This window comes from Stigmatopora argus, chromosome 12 (assembly GCF_051989625.1).
Source record: "Stigmatopora argus isolate UIUO_Sarg chromosome 12, RoL_Sarg_1.0, whole genome shotgun sequence".
NCBI lineage: Eukaryota > Metazoa > Chordata > Actinopteri > Syngnathiformes > Syngnathidae > Stigmatopora > Stigmatopora argus.
The window spans coordinates 8,307,839-8,330,320 of record NC_135398.1 but is presented as its reverse complement, the minus strand read 5'-3'; the positions used below and the strand labels follow the sequence as shown (position 1 = coordinate 8,330,320).

Here is a 22,482-nt window from a genome sequence, read left to right as displayed (position 1 = left end):
TTTAAATTGAGACTTTATCCCATTAATGCATTTTCTGGCTGGAAATGGCCCATGAAATGACAATTTGGAAAAGTGGCCTGAGTCCTCAAGTTTGGTGAAACTTCAGTGCTGGTTAAATTCCAATATTCCACCACAATAAAAGCATCACGCATGAAAGAAGGAAGATTTGTTCCGGAGGATATTTACGACTCCATGTTGCATTGCAAAATTTGCCAGAGACTCATTGGCCCGCGAACGCTAAGTTTGTGTCATCAACTGACAGGATGTGAAGCTGTTTTTACTGAAAATAAGCACCACGACTAATTTATGCCTGGAGTGAAGCAGTTCAACCACCTAAGAATGTTGTTTCTTATATGCCCTTTTGATTTAAAGCTGAACAGACACTTGTTTAAAATGGATAATCATTTGAAAGGATCTGGGAAGGCTCAGTCTGCCACACACTGATGCAGTTTCCATTGCAAGTTTGTACAAGTGATTTTCCGTGTTGCTGTGAAACACGGAGGCAAGTGCTGAGATTGTGAAAATTAGATTTATTTAACAGAGGTTTGTTTAATTGTAGGGACACGTTAACCATGCAACGAATACAAACCAGCTAAAACAAACAGAAGAATACCAGTGCAGTTTCAGCAGCCTATTAGCAGGCACGTGATTAAACATGTCTGTTAGTACCCAGACAGTCACAGTTTCCACTATTACATGACAGGACATGCTCTTTTCATTGAATTTCCTTACATGATCACATAGTAAACAGGACACTTTAAAATCAACATTCGTCGCCTCAAAAGCAGAAAGATCTTGTTGGGGCTGGGAAATTTGATTCCAGAGTTTATGTGATAAAGTTTATTGAAGACTTCATGAGCACCAAAGGACTACGCAACTGTTTATTCATCGCAAACACAGGAGCCTCTAGAAAGAGAGTGAGGGAAGAATAACAATATATAATCTTATGATATTTTGGCTTGACCTTTATGTTGTGATAAGAAAGAAACAGGCATTTATGTGACATACTGTACAACTATGTGCACTGCAGTCATTTGACATGTGTTCCCCAACCTTCTGCTGGCCCCACAAGTAGGTAGGTGTTCCCTCTTCATCAAATATATTTAGAAATAGGGAAAAATAAGCCTCAATGTGTGTGTATTTGGAAGGGAGATGATTGGTAAAATGCATAATTTCAATGCAGACATAATCTCCAAAAAATACCCTTACAGTGGACAGCTTCACATATTTGACAAACGGTAACCTTTTCCTACTTCACTATCCAAATATTTTGGATAATTTATCAGAAGGGTTATTTAAAGGGAAGACAGGCAGATAATAAATCTTTTTTTTGGTAACTTTTTAGCAGTAAAGTAGCCAACAAAAACTACTTTCACGATGATATAAATAACACATTCCAACAACCGGACGGGATGTCAGCCAAGAAACATTCAGTAAGGCAAATAATTTCAAGTTGGTGAAGGTTGCTGAAAGTGTAATTTCTGATATATATGTTGTGCATCAATGAGAAATAATCCCAATGTATACATTATATTTTACTGGTAAAATGTGACCATAAAGAGTACATTCCAAAACCAGGGAAGAATGCATATAGATACTAATCAGTTCTTAAATTCATGTGAAACAATAAAAACGTGCAATCAAAGTATTAGTGATAGGTTATAAATACATACATTTTTTTGCATAATATTAATGTCAATGATTAAATAGTGACGTGTATTCAAACGTATTGGGCTCTCTCGGAAGGACAATTTAATGACTCTTTGCTGCTTTCTAGTGGTTAGTTTTTTACACGTTTCATATGCTGTTTTGTTTTCGTTTTCAAAACACTAAATGTGAACCTATAATAATAATCACCAACGCACTGTACAATCAAAAGATACAGGTCAAGGTTTATTTTATTTTTAATCATCTAGTCTCTTGCGCTGGGATCCAATACAATTGTCCAATACAAATAAAAATAGTCGCTGAGTAATGACGTATAACTTGTGTCAATGAACGCTATGGCATCTCATGCTAGTGAGCTTGAAATCGCTAAGAAGAATTTAACTGATGCAATTGGTGAAAATGTGAAACAGTAAGTGGATTGCTACTATCTGGTAAGGTGGGGTTTAGTCTAGTGTTTTTGATCATTTATCATGGTTTAGCCCTGGTTTATCTGTGTTTAAATTTGCAGGTTTACACTCGCAACTAGATGCCAGTGTGTTTGATAGCTTATGCTTCTTGGAGTCTCGTGAAATGTTCTTGTGGTTTATTCGATAACTCTCTCTGTGTAGCTTTCGGTAAGACACATTGGTTTTCCACTGGAAACAGTTCAGCCTGGCTATGTTACTCTTAATTTACTCCTCAGCTGCCATTGACGACGATAGCCTATTTATTTGAACTGGGAAGGCGAGCAACGATTGGTCACGCCATTGATGGCGATAGACGTCTAATCTAATTTACCTGGGACTGCGAAAAAAGCTAATGAGTTAATCAAAACATAGGTTATGATTGTTTTATTTATGTCAATTGTTCTTTGTCCATTCAGTTACTGGGCAAACCTGAAACTATGGTTCAAACAGAAAATAAGCAAGGAAGAGTTTGATACTGAAGCACGACGTTTGCTGGCACAGGAAAATGGTTTGTACATTATCATTATTTAAATATGCAGTTTTTTCCCTAAGTAAGAACAATCTTTCCATTTTGCACAACGTCTTCCACTCTGTACAGTCCATGTTCACAATGACTTCCTCCTGGCAATCCTGACACGCTGCCAGATCATTGTTTCCACTCCGGGTTAGTATATATAATCTTTAAATACAGTATGTATATGTCCAATGAAGGCATATCATTTTACGACTAAATTATGATAGTCAATGCTGGATAAAGATGATATAAAAAGTCACTGAAGTAATTTTTCAGCATCTTAAGCTGTTTCATGCATATGATTGCTTATGGTCGAGATGTCAGTGGTCCCCATTTGAATGTACTGTGTATTTTTTTAATTGAATTGCATTTGCAATGTTAATTGTTATTTAAATGGAAGGCTTTAGTCACCGTGTGGCAACATACCATGCTTTATTGTATGTGTCATTGAAGAACAATTGTAGTTGGCACAAATATTGATTTTCTGTCCTTTAGAGGGCCCTGGACAATTGCAATGGCAAGGTGGGTCTGCTTTAAAACCAGGCAAACCTAAAGGAAAGAAGAAATGTTCCTCGAGACAGAAATTTGATGTGAGTATTTCACTCCCTTATGTTTAGTGTCACCAAAATGGAGTGCGGAATTTATGAGTCAATGTCGTTTCAGGTCACTGGCATTGAGCATTGGTTTACATGTGTACCCTCTTTGATTCCTCAGCATCGCTTTCAGCCTCAGAATCCCCTGAGCGCCGCACAGCCATTTAGCCCACGTGACGCAGTTGGTGAGGATGAGGAGCTCCGACTCAGCGCTCACACTTTGCTTTTGCCCACACGGGGTCAACTGGAGGCTCGTATGATGGTGACGGCCTTCGAGTTGGGCCTGGATAATATCACAGAAGAAGTGGTTAGTCTAATGACCTTCTCTGTGGAGGTAAGTTGGAAAGGAAGACCGTAACATTTTTGCATGAGTGTTTGTATCAATTACCCATTTGACTACATTGGTAGTTGTATTAGAAAGCTTGAAAGTCTTGTTTTTTGAGGAATAGTTTTCCAAACTCCACACCATAACTCCTTCCCTGTTCATAAAACGATCAATCTTTTCCATTCTAAATATAATGCCATTATTATATTATAATGTCATGTTTACAATACTTGCCCAAACCATTCAAGACTTGATTTGTCTTTTTAAAATCTCATCCTCTGCAACATGTAACAGTTTAGGCATTTACTTTTGAATTACTGTCCATCAAATATTTGCATTTTTTTTTTTTTTCAATTGCGTTACAATATTCCATTGCTTTGACAATGTAACAGGGTTATTAGACTTTGAGGAAATGAAGGACAGAAACCGCATTTGCACTTTTGCTCTCTTCCAGCACCATTTGAAAGACGTTTTGACTGCTGTGATTTCCCGGAGGAAAGCATACCGCTTACGGGATGGCCATTTTCCTTACGCTTTCGGCAGTGATGTCACTCCACAGCCTTACCTGAAAAACAGCCTTGCTGCATATCACAGCGTCTCTGAATGGTAGGGGCCAAGAGCCAATGTGTTTATCCTATTGGCTGCCATTGATGGTGATAGATGTCCGGCCCATTTTAACTTGGCAAGTGTGGAGTGATGGCAGCCAGACCTCCCAGTTCAAATGGATTGAACTATCGGATCAGTGGCAGAAAACGAGTTAAAAGTGGCATGTTGCATTGTTAATATGATACTATCAGGCTTGCATTTACTCCATCAGATACTTTTCTTTTGCTTCCTTCAGCCCACTTCCAAGTGCTTCTCTCCCTCCTGGCCCACCCCCTCAAATCTCCCCAGATGAGGCTGAACAGCAAGCTGTTCACTTGCTGGCTTGCTCTACCCACAGTCTCCACACAGCCCTACCGCCTGTCACCATGTTTGACCTCCTGGAGGCTCTACAGGTCAGACTCATTAGCATAGTTTGGCGTCAATTACTTAAGTTTTTTTAGATTGAGGTACTTGGCAGATGGTCAAAATTGGGAGATGTTTATGTTTTCTGCCATTATTTTGTGCTCCAGGTTCATCACGGAGTGATGCCCTCTCACACCATGTACGCGCTCAATATGGAGCGCATCTTATCGCGACTCTGGCACCCCAGTCATGAAGAACTCGAGCAGGACCACGTACACCGGCAGCGATTTGCGAGCAAAGACAGTGTGCTGATCAGTTGAAAGCAGCACAATCCAAATGCCGTGTTCAGTGGAAATCAGGGTTTGTTCTCTGGGGGAAATGGATGGATTTACGCTAGCGTGTCTATATGCTGGCTCACGTGTGGGGAAATAACCACTTTTGTTTCACAGAAAGAGGATCAAGATGAAACAAAAGTATTTGTTGGTGGCCACGTGACTGTGTATAATCCTCCACGGTGAGGGTTAAGTTTCAGTTATGTGTTAGCTTTCAGAAGTTAGCACCATCTCTAATGCTCCTTCCAAGAAGGAATAATGTTCCTGACTCTTTTAACAGAGATTTAAGATGAAAGGTATTAATCTGTAGATAAAATAAAACTTTTGTTTGGGGTATTCAGTGGGTCATTTCAGAATTTTCAATTTTCTGCTACATATTTTTTTAACAATCAGTAATAAATATAAAACTTTGATTTGCTGAGTTTACAGATCAATGGCCTTTTTTAGTTTAGTTAATTTTGTAATTGCAGTAACAGGGTTGCAATTCCACACTAATGTTAGTCTTCTCAGGAATAGAAGCTAGTGTTCATCTAGTTGTTCTTGTAAGATATTCAGTCAAGGCTAACTATTTTGTAAAACATGAAAAAAGGAGAGAATGCATAAATTAGGTTCACCCATTCTTTTAGAAAACTAGTGTCAAGTCAGCATAGGATGCTTTTGTATTATCCATGATTACTTCAAATTTGAAGGATGAGATATCAAATGTTCCCCAAATCTGGAAAGACCTTTATGTGCTGGAACAAAACATATAGTACTATAGGTATATAGGTTTATGGGGATAAATATATATGTGGCCAAAATTGGTAAAGTTAAATATAATGTGACACATTCACATGCCAACATAAATTAACTCAAACAATCCTAAGACCTTGCAGTCTAAAAAGTGCGTGGGAGTATAAATCCGAAATGAGGCTGCTTTCTTTTTCGTCTCTTAAAGCATGTTTACTTTTCTGAAAATATTTTGATTCAAGTCAGTTTGTTGGCAGTTCTGTCTGTGCAAATTATCCATTTATATTTTTACACCCAGGGAATAAAACAATTTCTGTTTACATGTTTGGGGCAATGAAATGATTTGTTTGATGAAATTAATGTAAGAGTGGGTTTGGTGTGCATCACTTTTAAACGAGACAGTGACTCACGAGACATCACTCTGTGAAAGGGCCTATTACCGAATATGGGGAGTCACCCCTCGCTTCCGGTACACAGACAGCCAATCAGAGCTCTTGTCGCCTTTCAAGTCTGACGTATGTACTACGATGTACTGGAAGTGACTGTGTTTCTGTACCCCCACGCACTCGATTTTAAGTGTGTCAAGTTAACACATGTGGACATCAGATTTTGGGTCACTTGTACAAAACTAAAAGTTAACATTGTGGCCAACGTGACCCAAAATGTGGTGTTCACATATGTGAATGACAAGTCTGTTTTATTTTAATGACTAGAAATGGTCACTTGCCCTACTAAGGGTTAAGAATGCACAAAAGTTTCGAGGCCAACATTTTATTTAGTCATATGTACAATGGTGAAGTGCTCAAAAAAACAGCGTACAAATATTTCACGCCCAACATGAGTTGCGCCTGACCTGCATCCCAAAAGTTGCATCGATGTGAGAAATACGAGTAAGTAAGGCAGGTTAAAGTCAGTAAACGCATCACACCTGAGTGCGTAGAGGTTGGACAATGTTAGTGTTACTGTACAAGTGCATCTAACAACGTTATTTATTGCAATTTGTTTGACATCATATTGGCGGGGTAAAGGGTCTGCCGATGCTCCACGTCAGTATCGGATGGAGAATTTCAAAAGAGTAAGAGAACCCCAAGTGTAACAATTTTGACGTCATCATTTGTCTGCATCATATCCTCACTAAAAATCGAGCAATGTCGAGTGTCTGCAGAAAAGTTGGAAGTATGTAGAAAGTGCCTGAGCTGACGATCATTTCGATTTCCGGCCGCTCGGAGTTATTTGGTCCCCCAAGACATGTCCCATCATGCACCCCCGCCGGGAGTCTAGAAAGCCTGGAGCTGCTGTGTCAAGATGAGCTGACAGCCGCTGTTGACGTGGTCCATGACCTTTTGCTTGAGCAGAGCCAGCTCGTCCCGCAGGACGTTGGCAGACGAAACCAACTCCGTATGCTGGCTCTTGAGGTTCTTCACCCTGTCCTCCAGACGAGATATCCGCTCCAGCTTCCGTTTTCGGCACTTGGAGGCGGCCACCCGGTTCCTCAGGCGCTTCCGCTCGGCCTTGATCCGCTCCTGGTTCTCCATGTCGATGGGGGAGAGCGGCGGCGTCTCCCCGGGCATCTCGGGCACCGTCTGCGGCTCTTCTTTTAGGGAACGCAGCCTCGGGTTCTGCGCTTGGTGGTCCACGTGGGGACCCGGCGGAGGCGCCGGGTAACAGGAGGTCGGGGGTCCAGCGCTGGTGGAACCGGATCGGTTAAAATTGCTCAAATTGGTGTACTCCGGAGGCTCCGGACGCACCGTGCAGCTGTACGGATTCTCGCCGGTGTCGGATGAAGAGGAGCCGGATGTCGCCCCCGTGCTCTGCGGCGCCTGTGGAGGGGGGGCGCTGCTCATCTGGTGGTAGTGGAGGTCGGCCAGAGCCTTGGCGAAGCCTTCGGCGAAGCCCTCCTGTTCGTCGGTGATGTTCCTGTTGGAACAGACGAATTGGGTCGGGGTGGGGGTCGTCAGCCCCGTGCACGACTGGATGATTAAGCGCTCCAGCTCCGGGGAGGCCAGCTTTAGCAGACCTACATCGGGGGACGTGAGAATGTCCAAGGCTTTAGATCCTAGGTGGGGTTTGAAGTTCCGGGGGTCGTTCAGATTGAGGGTCATTGACTGTTTGAGGGCTTTCGTGTTGAAGCCGTACACCCTCGCCCCGTCGTGGTGAGGGTTGGACGCGCTCACGGCGTCGTCGTAGAACGTTGCTTCCATTTTCCCGGACATGAAGTTTGAGTCACTCGAGGAGAGGCCTTCTCACTTTGAAAAAAACAAGTCCACTGTTTACATACGACTTTCCTGCTTCGGCCCTGTGACGCAGTCCGCCTTTTGTTGAAGTTGGAATCGCTTGACAACTTGCCGTCCCGAGAAAACTTTTCTCTTGCTGACGGCGCGAGCATCGATTAAAAGGCGTCGTTTTACCACCACCCGGAAGGAAATGTCCGATAAAATATTCTCTTAAGGTCGATCCTTTCCCTCAAACAGGTAAAATAGTGCCTGATTTGGGATACTATTTTCTATCAGTTCCAACGTGGAGACGAACTTTATCCACCTCTGAGCTGCAGCTCTCCTGAAAATAACAATGATGTCATTTTGGAGGGTTCCTATTGGCCGTAGGGGATTCGTTGGGCGGGGTCTAGCTACTGACATGGGGGTTGCTCCGACAACAAGCCCTGTCCCCGCCCCCCGCGGTGTATTGTGGGATTAGGTAATGCAGACAGTGGAGCAATGTACTCTGGGATTACGTTATGTGTTTTTGAATATTTAGTTACCCGCTCATTCGTTACTGAAAATTAGTCTTTTAAATGTAAGCGTTTTTAAAAACAAGCGTCAACTTTGAAACGTCTTCTAGATGTAGTTCTAAATCGTCAACATAGGTGGTTGCAAGTCCATTTGCACAAATTTGTGGCAATCTGGTTGTTCTCTCTTTACTATTGGTTGGTCTGGTGACAAAAGTGGGTCAGTGGTTTTTACTTTGGGTGGATCGTGGACAGGTAGCAAGTATATTATAAAATATATTGTATACAATATTGTAACAATTGCTTGCATAGTTTTTGTTGAGTTAGGCACGACAGCTGTGTTTACACAAATCTTTGGGTGTGGTATCAAAACTGATTTCAGTATGGATGATTTAGAGATTTGGGAGGAAACCAGAGTACCTGGAGAAAACCCACACAAGCCCAGTGAGAACATGGAAACATCCCACAGCAAGGTCAGGACCTGAGATCAAACCCTCTATCTCAGAACTGTGAGGCTGACACGCCAACCACTCGTCCACTGGGCCTAATACTAATAATTAATTGCCTTGATAATTAATAATACATTATGTCTCTTAATTAAGGTCTCATGCGTATATTGCGCTAACCATTCGATCTTACGTGATGACATTATTCACATTTCTAGCATTGCATCATGGTAGCGCATAGCAAGAACGATCATATTTTACATGTACTAGTTTGAATATTTTTGCATCTTTGGAAGAGGATTTAGCGACGCGGATTGTGTGGCTGTGCAGTTATTTGCATGGCCTTCTAGGGAATGAATTCAAGTATTTTTGAATTTGCGTCAAAAAAGACTGCGAAAGATGGAAGAAATAGCTGTGATAAAGAGATTAAACTGACCATGTTTGGTGACAGTCATTGAGGTCCATCCAGTTTATATGGATTGGCCCTCAGCCGTATAAATGCTCGCAAGCGTGCCCACACACAAACTAAGTCGTGAGTGAGAGAGTTGAAAGTTCAGACAATGTTCGTGTTCTTTTTTTGAAGACCATCTGTTTCTTCCTGTCTTTCTGTTTGATTCCTCACACCATCTCACTTGCTCACTACTGGGCCACAAAACACAGAGTACTATTTCCTTTTAACTCTAAGAAAAGAACACAATGGGGTTAGGACAGGATGTAGTGAAGAACTATTGGAAATAAGGGTTCTTTGTGTGGAACAGCCATGGTGGAAGTTTACCATTTCTGTTTTTATTTCGCAGAAAATAGTGTTGAAGGGATCTCAACTCATCAGATGCTGTGGACCACAATTGATGTACAATTTATTTACATTACGTTTACTGATCTTGATTGAACGTCAATTTAGAAATCTTATTAAGTGATATTTGATTAAATAGGACACTATTTTGTCCACAAATACAAAAAATAGAAACATTGTAGCAGAATTGGTGTCCAGTTGTTATTTTCTACAAAAAAGAACTTGAACCGTGTTTCGTCAGAGGCGTTGGTGGTATAATGGTCAGCATAGCTGCCTTCCAAGCAGTTGATCCGGGTTCGATTCCCGGCCAACGCAGAAAGCTTTTTCTATTATTTTTACAATTATATTCTGGACTACGTATTGTCATGTTTTTCTCACGTTTCTCCTTCTGCCATACATATCTTAAAATCTTTGCAGACTGCAATGGCTATTGCCACTCAGTGAAAGTTAAATTGCATCTTCGACACGAATCTAATCCGTGAGCAAATGAATCCTGATTAAATGTTGGAAATCAAGATTGAAGCAAGATACATGTCGATTATCCTATAGAAATTAGATAGCTCCAAAAAGTTAACAGAATATATTAATAGACTGTGATTGTTTTAAAACCTATGCTTTTCATATTTTGATCGAGACCTCGTGGCGCAACGGTAGCGCGTCTGACTCCAGATCAGAAGGTTGCGTGTTCAAATCACGTCGGGGTCATTTTTTTGTTCAAGACGATACGTAAATTAACATACTACATATACGTAAATATATACTATATAGAATTACTATTCAAGGTAACAGACAGTGCATTCAATTTACAAGTATTTTTCAACCAACTGTAATTGTACTTATTTTGTCTTGAGAACTATTCCTGCGTTTGACGCAATTAAAGAGCGAATTACGTATGTATCAAAACGTTTATCAATGCCGAGTGGAAATAAATGGTAAATGTTAGAATTCAACGCTCCTTTGGTCAAATGGTGGTAAAACAGAGGGCTCGTCCGGGATTTGAACCCGGGACCTCTCGCACCCTAAGCGAGAATCATACCCCTAGACCAACGAGCCAGGCGTGAGTGAACAGGCAATACACTTTTAAAAAATACAGAAGGTTCTAGCAGTTGAAAATAAACAAATTAAAGAAAATAGTCTTCATTTTGAATGTGAATGCTCGTCATTACTATTGCCTAATACTTGAAAGATGAGTCTCACTCCGTAGACAATATCAGCTTCATTGGCCACTTTTTGTCGGCTAGACACGCCCGGTTGCAATATTATTGGCTGCTGTATCTAGGCATGACGTGCCATAATCATATTGCTGAAGTAACAGATATCAGATATATAAGGCTAGATCTATGATTGCGGAGTAGACGGCGTAAATAATTGGTGACCATCTTGCGTATATTTTGTCCAATGAAGTACACTCAACTGTCTGAATTCACGATGGAATTATAAACATTTTGGTTTATAACAATCCCCACAAACGTGCCTAATATTCATATTGAAAATCAAAAGTTGGGATTCATTTTAAGTCCGCAGTGGAAATTATTGGCTGCCATTGACGACGCTAGACGTCCAATTCATTTTGACTGTAAAATACTGGTAGAAGTTTAAATTAATCGGACGTATATCATTGTCGATGGCAAGCAATGGGTTATTAACTGCATCTGTAATGTTTACGAAAAACATAGTTATTTAAAAATAGCCAACGCCACCGACACAAAATGACAAACACCTGACGACGCTCGTCTGTATTGGTGAAACCGAGCGAGTCAGATATCTAGTTAGTTATATATTGTGATATCTACAACAGCAGTTACAGTAGTAGTATTATTGCTTTTTCGCTTTGGATATAGACGCCAATTATAGAATTGCTGGGTGGCTGCAGAAGCCAATCAGATTGCAGTAGAGCCGGGTCCTGCCTAGAATTGCAGTGGGAATTCACAGCAACGCGCCATGTATGGATTCTATCTGTGATCATGTGACTCTACTTTGCGCAGCCATCTTGTGAAAGAGAGGGAGGGAGGGGTGAGCGAGTGGTATAGGGAGGGTGGGGGTGAGAGGGAGAGAGCGAGAGAGAGATAGATACACACACATACACACATTAGTACTCGAATTCAAAACCTTGCGCTGTCACATCAAGCAGAGGTAAGACAGCCAAAGTTAAACGCACTACAAGCAAGAAACGGCTAAAAGTGCCACGTCGCAAGTCTCACATCGAGACGATCTGGGCTGTTTTTTGTGGGAACTGTTACGAAGCCTCGTCCGTGCTTACTCCGAGAGGCCTCTGTCCCCCCCAAAAAAGCTAGTGAGCTAACCTGTTAGCATTCCAGGATTGTGGGATTAACTTGTGCCATAGGGTCAATGCCGCGATTATTATTGTCTCTATAATTGTCGTAAAAGAACGTGTCTAAGTGGGGGAGCGCGTGCTAACGTGTGTGGATGTCACAATGTCTTAGTTGGGCTGCTTGGAGTCCACTCGCTGAGATTCAACGCTGTACACTTGGTCAACTGCAGTTAGCTTCTTTTTTTTAGCATAGTGGCTAACGATCGGGTTAGCTCTGGTGTGGCATCAAAGTGTCTTCCAAAAACCTCCAACTAGCCTCGTCGTCATCGAAATAATTCACCATTACACATCTTAAGAAGGCTCATCTACAATGTTAGGACACGCGTTTTCACTCTCTCGAGTGTCATTGTCGCTATATGGTACCGTAATAAAATTGAACCAATTGGAAATGAAGTCGTGTCAACGTGGTTGTGATTTACACTACAGAAATGCTCCATGTGCCTTTTTAGTACGACTCGTTTTGACTGTTTATGAGCGAATATTTCCTAAACGTGTCACTGGTGGTGGATTTTATGGTCCGAACAACTTTGCTTGCTGAGCGGCCATTCACGGTGTAGTGAGTGTTTCCTTATATGTTATTACAACACGACTAGACGTGTGTCCAAATAACATCGCCACCCCAATTTGTCGCTCTGCTGACTTCATTTATTTGCGACATTTCTCACCTTCTTTGGGAATTATTGCGTTAACTAGCCAATTACTCGTGGTTTGTCCTGGTTTTCCATCTAGTGAGTGGGATTGTGAGTAGGCTGTCGCCCTCTTGCCATTTGTGAATCCTTTAATAGCAACTCGATATGAATGTGGCAAGTTATGTCCAATTACCTAGACAACAACACGCCTTCGTACTTTCCTTAAGTTACTACTACTTCCCATGTCAATTACAAGTGTTTGATGTAGTCACCCTCACTCCGATGGCTAAAATAGCCTTAGCACATTGAAATTGTACACGTGTGTGTGTGTCAGTGGGATGGGCCCTATGGTGGGGTGGGCTGGGACATCGCTTACCATAAAATTGGTTGATCGAGAAAATACATTCCTGTTTTGTTTTTGTTTTCTTACTGTTCTTTCCAAACAACGAGAATAGGTACAGGACGTCTGGTTGATTCATTTTCTCCTTTTTCTTATGCATTTCTAGACATTCAAGAAAGAATGGCTGAGACCCAGACACTTAACTTTGGACCAGAATGGTAAATTCGCATCCTCGTAATCAATACCAGTGATTTATTTCTTGTTTTTCAAACGAGAGTCGTTGCTCGCTACTCGTGCATGTTCAGACATGCCCCCTCCCAGCCTTCTATTCAGTCATTCACTAACCTTTTTGCTCCATATAGGCTCCGTGCCCTGTCTGGAGGTGGAAGTGGCGGCATTGGTGGAGGTGGAATTAGCAGTAGCACCATTCCCTCACCACCCCTCTCTCCCGTATTGCCAAAGTACAAGCTTGCAGACTATCGTTACGGAAGAGAAGAAATGTTAGCACTTTATGTAAAAGACAACAAGGTAGTAGATCCTAAGTAATTCACACATTTTCAGTACAGTGATCCATGTGCTTCCAAATGCACCCGTCAAAGAAATAACATGAATTGATAAATTGGGGTTTTACTCAAGTCTTCTCTGTTGATCTTTATCTTTTGCTAGATCCCTATAGATTTGCATGATAAGGAGTTCCTGCCCATATTGCAAGAGGAGCCTTTGCTGCCTCTAGCACTTGTTTCTTTTACAGAGGAAGAACAGGTAAAACTGCCTGACTTTTCTCAAGGGAAAAATGTCATTATTTCCGCAAACTCACCCATTAGCTCAAATCTCATTTTTTAAATTTCACTTGATGTCATGCCATTTTCATTTTTACCACGCCTATTACATTAGGGGTCACATGACACACTTGTGTTTCCATTTAAAAGAAATGAAACAAGTTAAAGAAACGATGGCAGTAAATCACTCAAAGTATTTATAATATTCTGTTTATTTCTAGAATTGTCTTTTTGAACATGTTCAAGCATTTTAAAAAAATAAAATAAAAGTTCAACAATTGTACTCCTCACTTTATGTTTGCAGAGAAATTTCTCCATGTCTGTAAACAGCATAGCTGTCCGTCGGGTAAACGGGCGAGGGAGCGGTGGAGGTCCGGTAGTGGGGGCTCCTCGGGGCCGAAGTACTTCAAGGGGTAGAGGTATGCACGTTCTTATTTCCTTTTTGATTTTATGGCTGCTGCTGTAATTTAATGTTGCGGGTGCACATTTTAGGAGCAGCACCAACTGCGAATAGTTGAAATGCCATTGAGGCGATTATTCGCTGCAAGCCTCTTTCGGTTAAAATGAATTGGACATTCTTTTTGACTGGGATGGGCGGGCAACAGTCATTTATTCATTCATTTATTTTCTGAACATGGGTCGCCGGGGGTGCTGCAGACTATCTCAGCTCACTACGGGCAACAGGTGGGAGACGCCCTGAATTGGTGGGCAGCCAATGAAGTAAAACTTGCACCTCAATCTGCGTCTGTTGTTGTTTTCAGGCCGAGGAAGAGGCGACGGGGGCTTTTATCAAAGAAGTTTTGATGATGTGGAAGGTTTTGGCCGTGGGGGCAGGGAAATGCATCGCTCCCAGAGCTGGGAGGAAAGGTACTGACACATGCATTTGGTTTTACAAGTTTGGACCCAGCTTTAGGGAGCCATTCAAATAGGAAAAGTTTCATGTACCTTTTAATAATTCATCGCCTTGGTGTGTTTTCACAAACACTTTCCAAGTTACTATGGTGTTTTTTTTCTTTTTTCTTCCCAACAGGGGCGATAGGAGGTTTGAAAAGCCAGGTCGAAAAGACCCTGGTTAGTCTTGTAATAACCTATTCAAATAATACCTCCTGAAATTGGGGGCAAACAGTTGCTTATCTTGGTGTTCTCTTTCTGCATGTAGATGCTGCTGCCTCTGGGCATTTTCAGGTGAACCACGGTAAGATCATTCCGTCCCATCATAGCTAAAGTGAAATAGAAATCACACCCCTAACCAGTTGCCCCAATTTCTTATTTTATCTCCACAGTTCGAAACAATTACGATGATGCTGGGGTGACCTTACCGAGAAAACATGACTTCACGCGCTCAGAGAGTGAAAATTGGCGTACCTCTCGTGATGATCAGAACGGTGAGGATTTATTAGGATGATATATGATAAATGAAGTGATTTATGTTTACATAGTTGAATATAAAATCGTTTTGGAAGCTTTTATTTTATTAAGTATTTACTTTTTAAAAGATGCAACATCATTTATACCACTGTATACTACCACTCACTGAGCAGTAATTTAAAAACTTAAATATTACAGTCACTGCCTTAATCAGTGAAGCAAATGTTGACAATTTACTCAAGAAAACCTGTGTGTTTTGTTTATTTCTTTTTTTCATACTAGATGGGGCTCGGAGTTCAGCGTGGCATCCGGAGCAGCGGCGCCGCATACAATTCGACGCGCGAGACGACGAACGCAGCTACAGAAGACCGCGGTCGGGCAGCGGCAGCCTGGACGACGATAGGGACGCTCTGCCCGAGTGGTGTTTGGAGGACGCGGACGAGGAGGCGGGCACCTTTGATTCGTCGGGGGCTTTTCTCTCACACAAGGCAAGCAAACACAATCCCTCAAGATTAGGAGATTTCAAAGAATCAGTTGTGATTATTTTAGTCTTCAGCGAAGAGAGCGTAACCGTCCTTTGCCTTAGCAGAAAGCTTCCAAAGAGCCCATCCTGGAAGAGGCAGAATTGCATTTTAAACCCTTGGAAGAGTGTGAAGAGGCGCTAGAGGAAGAAGACAGTCAGCTCAAGGAGACCAAAGAGACAGAAACAGAGGCCAAGCAAGATTCTGACCAAAAAGGTTGGACGCTTTAAAATTCAGGCTGCATCATTGTTGCGCTTCATACAACCCGCATTCAGAATGTCTTGGCATTATCAGTGGGAATTGCTGCAAGACAATCAGTTATTTGAGCTAAGGCAAAAGGAACGTGAAAGCCATTTAGTGAAACCCACAGACAAAAAGCCAGTGGCCCACAAAATCAACCAAGCAAGAGAAAGCTGCTTAAAAGCCTATCCATCACTGTGCCCAGCGCACCATGACTGAGACTTTTTTCCCTTTTTTGTTTGTTATCAATTACAATGGTTAACAAATGTGTGCAGTGTTCATGCTCATACTTATGAGATGTCATTTTTCTGTGCTCGTAGTATTCTCGGGGGTAAGCAGAATGTCGGAGGAGGCGGCGCCCTCCGTTCCATCACCTGCTGCTCCCCCCATCCCAGAGGCACATGGAACCCCCAAGTCCAAGTCACCGAGCCATTCCAACAGATTGGAGGAATTCGAGAGGCCGGCCGAGAGGCAGCCACCCCTCGAGCGACCGCCCGAACTCTGCAATGTTGTCCTGCATGCCGCCATGTCCAACAGCATGTCACTACCCATGACCCATGTTGCCACTACCCACATAGGTGATTTTTTTTCACCCCTGGGGGTGCTTTGACAAAAACACACCCACAAAAAGAGAACCACTGCATTTTTGTTCCTCGCAGAAGCTCGCACGCCATTATCAACCGTACAGCAGCCATTGGACATCCCCCTGGCAATGAACAATCCCCTGTCCTTTTCTTCAAGTGTGTTAGCCCCCATTGGCAGCTCTGCTGTCATGTCCCATGACGCAGATGAAGATGAGGGGTTGCAGCACTTTGAGCAGGTAACTTAAATCATAGGCTGTAGTGGAAATTGATTGGGCCAATCGCACTGTCAATAGCACTCAGAGTTATTAACTCATTGGTGGTGGCCAATGAGTACCCTATAGAATGTTGATTCCATACTTTTAGGTATAACAACCTATTTTTGTCCAGGAGGCAGAAAAGATGGTGGCCTATCTGCAGGATAGTGTGGCGGATGATGACAGACTTGCAGCAAAAACTTCAGAAAAGTCCAAACCTGTAGGATTGCCGCTAACCCACAAGGCTGCACTCAAGTGGTTTTATAAAGACCCTCAAGGGGAGATACAGGGTAAGAAAATTTACACAGATGATGTACATGAACTTGAGTGAGCCCATTTTGAACATGATCTCATATTCTTGTCAGGACCATTCAGCAACCAGGAGATGGCAGAATGGTTTCAGGCAGGTTACTTTACCATGTCTCTCTTGGTTAAAAGAGGCTGCGATGACATCTTTCAGGCTTTGGGGGAGATGATGAAGATTTGGGGCAGAGTTCCTTTCTCGCCGGGCCCTGCGCCTCCACCTCTACAGGTGCAGCCTCACAAATATGCAAATGTTAACATCGTACAGAGTATAGAACAGGCGTCTGAAAACCCTGGCGTCAGATATTGACGTTGATATTGGAAAAACAGTACGTTTAAAAAAAATAATAATAATAATAATTATCTAAACTGGTGTCAATTTTATTTCACAAACATTGCAATGATTCAACCCACAAATGCACAATGAACTTTGACTTTTTAAGCATATTATAATAGTTTTTTTTTTTTATTTGTCTTTGTCCTGTGATGTATATGCAGGGTGACGCCGATCAAGAAAGGTTGAAGAGGCATCCGGAGCTCACTGCTCTCAACCTTTACCAGTTACAGCAGCTTCAATATCAATACCTCTTAAGGTATCTCCATTAAGAAGGAACTGCAATGTTGCACACCTAAACCAAATTTAAATAATGAACAAAATGTAACTGGAGTACCATGACTTCCCAATAATTTTTTGGGTAGGCATTTAGTACCCATTGAAAGAAAAAACTATTCTTGTGTATGTGTAACTGTAAAAGTAATCCATTACAAGTAGTGGATTATTATTTAACCCAACGTCACGTTTTTGGCCACAAATACACTCCATTCTGTATGTATCGCCATGGGAAAATTCCAAAGCCCTGTATTAAGGGGAGAAATGTCTTTGTTTTGGTCTTTTAGGCAGCAGTATGCTCAGGCTGTGGCCCAGCAGAAGGCTGCAGTACTGAGCTCTGCTCCCCTTCAACAGCAGCAGCAACACCAACAGCAGCTCAATCTACTACAACAGCAATATCAAGCTCTCAAGATAAGGTCCATACAACTTCAACTTTTCCCATCAAAAGCGCCTATTCTCCGCCGGCGTAACCAAGTGTTGTTTCTCTCCTTTTGCAGAACATCGGAGGGCCTTCTACCTCCCGTTACACGTTCCCTTTCGGTACCCGACTCAGGTTCTGTATGGGAAATGCAGAACCCCTCCTCCCAGGCTTCCTGCACACCAAACATACCGCCTGTTACATCAAGCAGTAAGTTAACCTCATTTGAAATTGAAAATCAATTACTACTCGTAGGTGTCATACCGACTTTTTTGTTGTTGTTGTTGTTGTTGTCTTTCTCACAGCCTGGGATAGCAGCAGTGTGTGGGACCTGCCCATAGACTCCATGGCTAAGGCTCCAACTATTGAGCAAATGCAGCAGTTAGAGAAATCAAAGGCTGCCAAGGTATTTGGTGTTCCTTCTTAGAAAGTGACACAACCCCCAAAAATGTCTGTATTTTTTGGACTATAAGTCGCACTTTTTTAATAGCCTGCCTAAAAAGACTCTACTATCATATGCTTAAAAAGAATGAGAGTCCCAAGCGGGGTAGAATCTTTTCCATTTGACTTTTAAACCACACTTGTTTTATTCTTATCTCATCCATCAGTTGGAACTGGAGAGGCGCGAAGCTGAAATCAGAGCCAAAAGGGAAGAAGAAGAGAGGAGGCGTCTGGAGGAGGCTCTGCGGGCTCGTCAAGAGGAGGAGCGTAAGCGGCTAGAGGAGGAGGAGTTCGCCAGGCAAAAACAGGTTGAGTGTTTAAGCTTTTCTTTTCAAATTATAGATGACATACAAAATCATTACTGACTGGTGCTCCGGTGTGAATCTGTAGGAGGAAGCTCTCCAGCGACAGCGCGAACAGGAGGAGGCACATCGTAGAAAGAAGGAGGAGGAGGAGAGACTGGCGCAGGAGGAAGCTTTGCGAAGACTAGAGGAGAGGAGAAGAGAGGAAGAGGAGAGGAAGAAAAGGGAGGAGTTGCTTCGCAAACAGGTAAAGCCAGCCGCTCGCTCGGCTTCTACAAACTGTTGAAAGCCCATCCAACTGTTGCAGAACTACCATTATTGAAAGCTAGCGGGCACTTGACCTATTCTGCTAATTATGCCCTGTACAGGAAGAGGAGCGCAGAAAACAAGAGGCGTTGGAAGCACTAAAGAGGCGCGAGGAGGAAAAGCGGGCAGAGGAGGAGGCTGCGGCGGTTGCGGAGGCCGTTGCTGCGGCGGCCGCCGCCCTGGCCCAGCAACAGCAGGAAGAGCAGAAGAAGAGAGAGCAGGAGGTGCAGAGACAACAGGAGTTGCAAAGGCAGAGGCAGCAGCAACAGGAGGCTCTTAAGAGACTCCAACAGCAGCAGCAGCTTGCACAAATGAAGGTATGGATGTTTTGAGAATTCAAAATCTGTAACTAACAGTGCGAAACACAATGGCAGCTGTGGCATTGTTTGTTGTTCGAGACTTTCTCATTATGTGGCAAAGAAGTAAAGGGGATTTTTTTTTTTAACTTGTCTTCCAAGTGATGTTAAGATAATCCAACACTTTTGTGTTGTCAGCTTCCATTGTCATCAAAGTGGGGTCATCAATCTTCCAACACTAGCAACAAGAATCAGAACACTCTATCACTGGCCGAGATCCAGAAACTGGAAGAGGAGCGAGAAAGAGAGGCGCTTGAAGAGGTTCACCAGTTGACTGTTTTTATTTTTCTTCTTGTTTCTATATTATTTTGACATTATATGTTTGCCACCACCCCCAATGTAGCAGCATCGCCAGCAGCAGGAGCTCCTGAAGCTGCAGCAGCAACAGGCCCTCCAACAAGCCCAGCAGGCCCAGGCCAAGCTGTCCGGTTGGGGACATGCTGCCAAACAGGCCCCCGTTACCAAATCCCTTCTGGAGATTCAGAGAGAGGAGGCGCAACAAATGAAACAGAGGAAGGAGCAAACAGTACAGCAGCAGCAGCAGCAGCAACAGCAACAGCAGCAGCAACAACAGCAGTCGCAGAATGCCATCTTCGCCCAGCCGACCCGACCGCAGAACAGAACTGTATGTAACACTTGTGATAATGGCGCAGTTATGACATGAAAATGGATGAAAAGATGCATTTATTGATTTCAAGCTGAAACTATCCTGTCGATAAAATAGTTCAAGGGACTGAGCGGTCCTTTATCATTTGCCAGTGGAAATAATCTCAGTTTTAGTTTTCTGACATTTAAAGTAAAACATAAATAAAATCCGGTATTTGTAGGAAGTGGGCACTGGACATGGTAATATTTATGTGAAATTTAATTACCCAATATAATGAATCACTTACTGTATAAAGGGTGAACGAGTGAGTATCTGTATCGGTCTCATTGCAGACATCCATAAGCAATTCGGTGTGGGCTTCAGTGAACACCAGCCCTTGCCCAAACTGGGCTTCGGACTCGAGCAGCATCTGGGGCGACACCCAGAACTCCAACATGGGATTCTGGGATGAGGCTGTTAAGGAGGCCGTCCAGCAGCCTCCTCCAACCAGGAAAGGAAATTCGCAGAAGACCAAAGGCAACGCCAATCTCAGGTCGGGAATCCAGTCTGCCAAAATGTACTCACATACAGTGGAGTTAAGAGGTCTACACCAAACTAGTCCCTTAAACTACGTCATCTTTAATTCCAGTGGGCGAGCAAACAAGAAGGTGGAGGAGGAAGAAAAGTTGCTCAAATTGTTCCAAGGAGTCAACAAGAGCCAGCAGGATAGCTTCATGCAGTGGTGTGAGCACACGCTGCATAGTCTTAACACCGCCAACAATCTGGATGGTAAATAGTTCTGCAAAATATGTAGTATGGATTACAGAACTGTAGGTCTGAGATCTTAAGTTGTTTCCGCCCCAGTTCCCACGTTTGCATCGTTCCTGAAAGAAGTAGACTCGCCATACGAGGTGAACGACTATGTCAAGGCCTACCTCGGGGACACGGCCGAGGCTAAGGACTTTGCCAAGCAGTTCCTGGAACGCCGTGCCAAACGGAACGCTAATCAGCAGAAAACGCTGCCGCTGCAGAACCCACCGGAAGCCCTCAAACAGCAGCAGGTTAGTGAGCTGTAACTTGCCCTTTACAATTTTGACCTTCATGGGTTGTACCATTGTTCTGTATTGCCTCGTGCAAGTTTTATTTGTAGCTTTGAAAAGTTTTTTTTTTGTATAATGCCAGTAAACGCAAATTCACAAAACAGACTACTACACATACAACTCATTGGTTGCCCATTGACAACGCTAGACCTCCAATCCATTTGAACAAATGTATTGGACGTCTATGGGAACAGAAAAGAAAACATGGATTTGCTATTTGAATACAGATGTATTCCTTCTCACTAAGGATTCTGTTTGGGGTGGAACGGGATCATCAACACTCTACCAGACCAATCATACAAGTGGTCAGCAGAAGCAACATCAACAACAGCAGCAGCGCTTTGAGGCTGTTACCTCAGGGAAGAAGAAAAAGAAGCAGAAGATGGTCCGTGCGGATCCAAGCCTTCTAGGTGGGCACCATTCGATTCGTTTTCTAAAATACTACCTTCATTTTCACTTTTGCTTCCTCCACCTTCAGGTTTTTCTGTTAACGCATCATCCGAGAGACTGAACATGGGAGAGATTGAGACCGTGGAGGATTTTTAAGGGAGCCGAGCGGCACGAACACCCACTGATGGTTTGAAGCGAGCCCCCAACTCTAACCGCAGCTGCCGTGCTGTATTTCACGTCTTTCCATCAAACCCTCACTCAGTAGCAGAGGTTATCTGCCAATATGATCTTTAAAAAAATGGCCTCTGAGGTCTTGGTCTTTTACTCATCAATTTGACCTGAGACTATTCAATCAATGAGGTATTTATCTTATGAATTGGCCTCTTTGTAAAGTGTTGGACAGGAAAGGTTACAAAGATCGCATCCATCATTTTTGTTTTTATTTATTGAATTTGGATCCACCCCTCCAGTCTAACACATTCTACCCTCAATCCCTTACTCCCACCCCACCCACTTCCTGATCAAGCTGGTTGTTGGTGGATAAAGATGGCAAAGTTGAGCCCAAGGATCGGTGCCTACTTTATGTCCTGTTTTAAGGACATGTTCAAAAGTCCCAAGTAGTTATCTATTTCTTGTAAAATACTAGGCTGTTTAAAAAAAGAAAAATAAATAAAACTTTCAACTTGCATCTGTATTATAATATATGTGAAAAAACATCTGCTGGAGTCGTGCTTTTTCTTATTTTGTGCTTTCAAGATTGAATATTATTCTTATGAAAGTTTTTAACCCAGATAGAGCAAGTGACTACCCTTTGTAATTATGACAATATTAGCTTCGTAAAAACGTATGGGTTCGAATCCACCTGTGTGGAATTTCCGGGTTCTCCCTGGGCCTGTGTGGGTTTTCTATGGGTACTCCAGTTTGCTCCCACATTACAAAAACATGGATGGTAGGCTGATTGGACACTAGTAAATTGCCCCTAGGTATGAATGTGAATGGTTGTCCGTCTCCTTGTGGAGTATGTATTGCTGTTTAGTGTCCAATGTGAAACTCCTTTAATATAATTCCTATCCTTTGACAATTTTGTCGTCTGAATGTCACATC

The 22,482-nt window shown here is 42.7% G+C and overlaps 3 protein-coding genes and 3 non-coding genes across 9 annotated transcripts; 4 read left to right on the top strand and 2 right to left on the bottom strand.

Annotated features, from left to right (window-relative positions):
- Positions 1-1,912: 1,912 nt before the first annotated feature.
- On the top strand, positions 1,913-5,877 carry tada1 (transcriptional adaptor 1). Its single transcript, XM_077615820.1, has 8 exons — positions 1,913-2,077; positions 2,531-2,622; positions 2,713-2,778; positions 3,124-3,218; positions 3,343-3,555; positions 4,001-4,152; positions 4,388-4,544; positions 4,662-5,877. Exons 1-8 carry the CDS (start codon positions 1,995-1,997, stop codon positions 4,812-4,814), a joined length of 1,011 nt encoding a protein of 336 aa, XP_077471946.1. The 5' UTR covers positions 1,913-1,994; the 3' UTR covers positions 4,815-5,877.
- A 433-nt stretch (positions 5,878-6,310) lies between these two features.
- LOC144086053 (transcription factor Jun-like) lies at positions 6,311-8,135 on the bottom strand. Its single transcript, XM_077615821.1, has one exon. It carries the CDS (start codon positions 7,766-7,768, stop codon positions 6,833-6,835), a length of 936 nt encoding a protein of 311 aa, XP_077471947.1. The 5' UTR covers positions 7,769-8,135; the 3' UTR covers positions 6,311-6,832.
- Positions 8,136-9,762: 1,627 nt separating this feature from the next.
- On the top strand, positions 9,763-9,834 carry trnag-ucc (transfer RNA glycine (anticodon UCC)). Its single transcript has one exon. It is a non-coding gene; the product is annotated as a tRNA-Gly (tRNA).
- A 318-nt stretch (positions 9,835-10,152) lies between these two features.
- trnaw-cca (transfer RNA tryptophan (anticodon CCA)) lies at positions 10,153-10,224 on the top strand. Its single transcript has one exon. It is a non-coding gene; the product is annotated as a tRNA-Trp (tRNA).
- Positions 10,225-10,500: 276 nt separating this feature from the next.
- trnap-agg (transfer RNA proline (anticodon AGG)) lies at positions 10,501-10,572 on the bottom strand. The gene has a single exon. It is a non-coding gene; the product is annotated as a tRNA-Pro (tRNA).
- A 968-nt stretch (positions 10,573-11,540) lies between these two features.
- gigyf2 (GRB10 interacting GYF protein 2) lies at positions 11,541-22,066 on the top strand. Of its 4 annotated transcripts, none has more exons than XM_077615815.1 (29): positions 11,541-11,652; positions 12,987-13,038; positions 13,183-13,348; positions 13,487-13,582; positions 13,904-14,018; positions 14,361-14,466; positions 14,630-14,670; positions 14,759-14,794; positions 14,883-14,984; positions 15,250-15,455; positions 15,557-15,704; positions 16,049-16,306; positions 16,391-16,548; positions 16,700-16,856; positions 16,932-17,098; positions 17,368-17,462; positions 17,767-17,895; positions 17,977-18,107; positions 18,203-18,303; positions 18,506-18,646; positions 18,729-18,887; positions 19,009-19,263; positions 19,441-19,563; positions 19,646-19,927; positions 20,242-20,441; positions 20,538-20,677; positions 20,753-20,949; positions 21,236-21,398; positions 21,467-22,066. In XM_077615815.1, the coding sequence occupies exons 2-29, from the start codon at positions 13,001-13,003 to the stop codon at positions 21,532-21,534; spliced, it is 3,978 nt and encodes a 1,325-aa protein (XP_077471941.1). In that variant the 5' UTR covers positions 11,541-11,652; positions 12,987-13,000; the 3' UTR covers positions 21,535-22,066. The 4 variants fall into 4 exon arrangements, with proteins under 4 accessions (XP_077471941.1, XP_077471942.1, XP_077471940.1 ...); XM_077615816.1 differs by having other exon boundaries at positions 16,388-16,548; positions 19,649-19,927; XM_077615814.1 differs by having other exon boundaries at positions 16,388-16,548.
- The last annotated feature ends 416 nt before the right edge of the window (positions 22,067-22,482 follow it).

Bases quoted from the DNA above. Each gene is read 5' to 3' on its own strand.
- tada1 (XM_077615820.1), top strand. From the start codon at position 1,995: ATGAACGCTATGGCATCTCATGCTAGTGAGCTTGAAATCGCTAAGAAG. The intron at 2,623-2,712 runs GTTTGTACATTA...CACTCTGTACAG, and splicing joins TTTGCTGGCACAGGAAAATG to TCCATGTTCACAATGACTTC. The intron at 2,779-3,123 runs GTTAGTATATAT...TCTGTCCTTTAG, and splicing joins GATCATTGTTTCCACTCCGG to AGGGCCCTGGACAATTGCAA.
- LOC144086053 (XM_077615821.1), bottom strand. From the start codon at position 7,768: ATGTCCGGGAAAATGGAAGCAACGTTCTACGACGACGCCGTGAGCGCG.
- gigyf2 (XM_077615814.1), top strand. From the start codon at position 13,001: ATGGCTGAGACCCAGACACTTAACTTTGGACCAGAATG. The intron at 13,039-13,182 runs GTAAATTCGCAT...TGCTCCATATAG, and splicing joins CTTAACTTTGGACCAGAATG to GCTCCGTGCCCTGTCTGGAG. The intron at 13,583-13,903 runs GTAAAACTGCCT...TTATGTTTGCAG, and splicing joins CTTTTACAGAGGAAGAACAG to AGAAATTTCTCCATGTCTGT.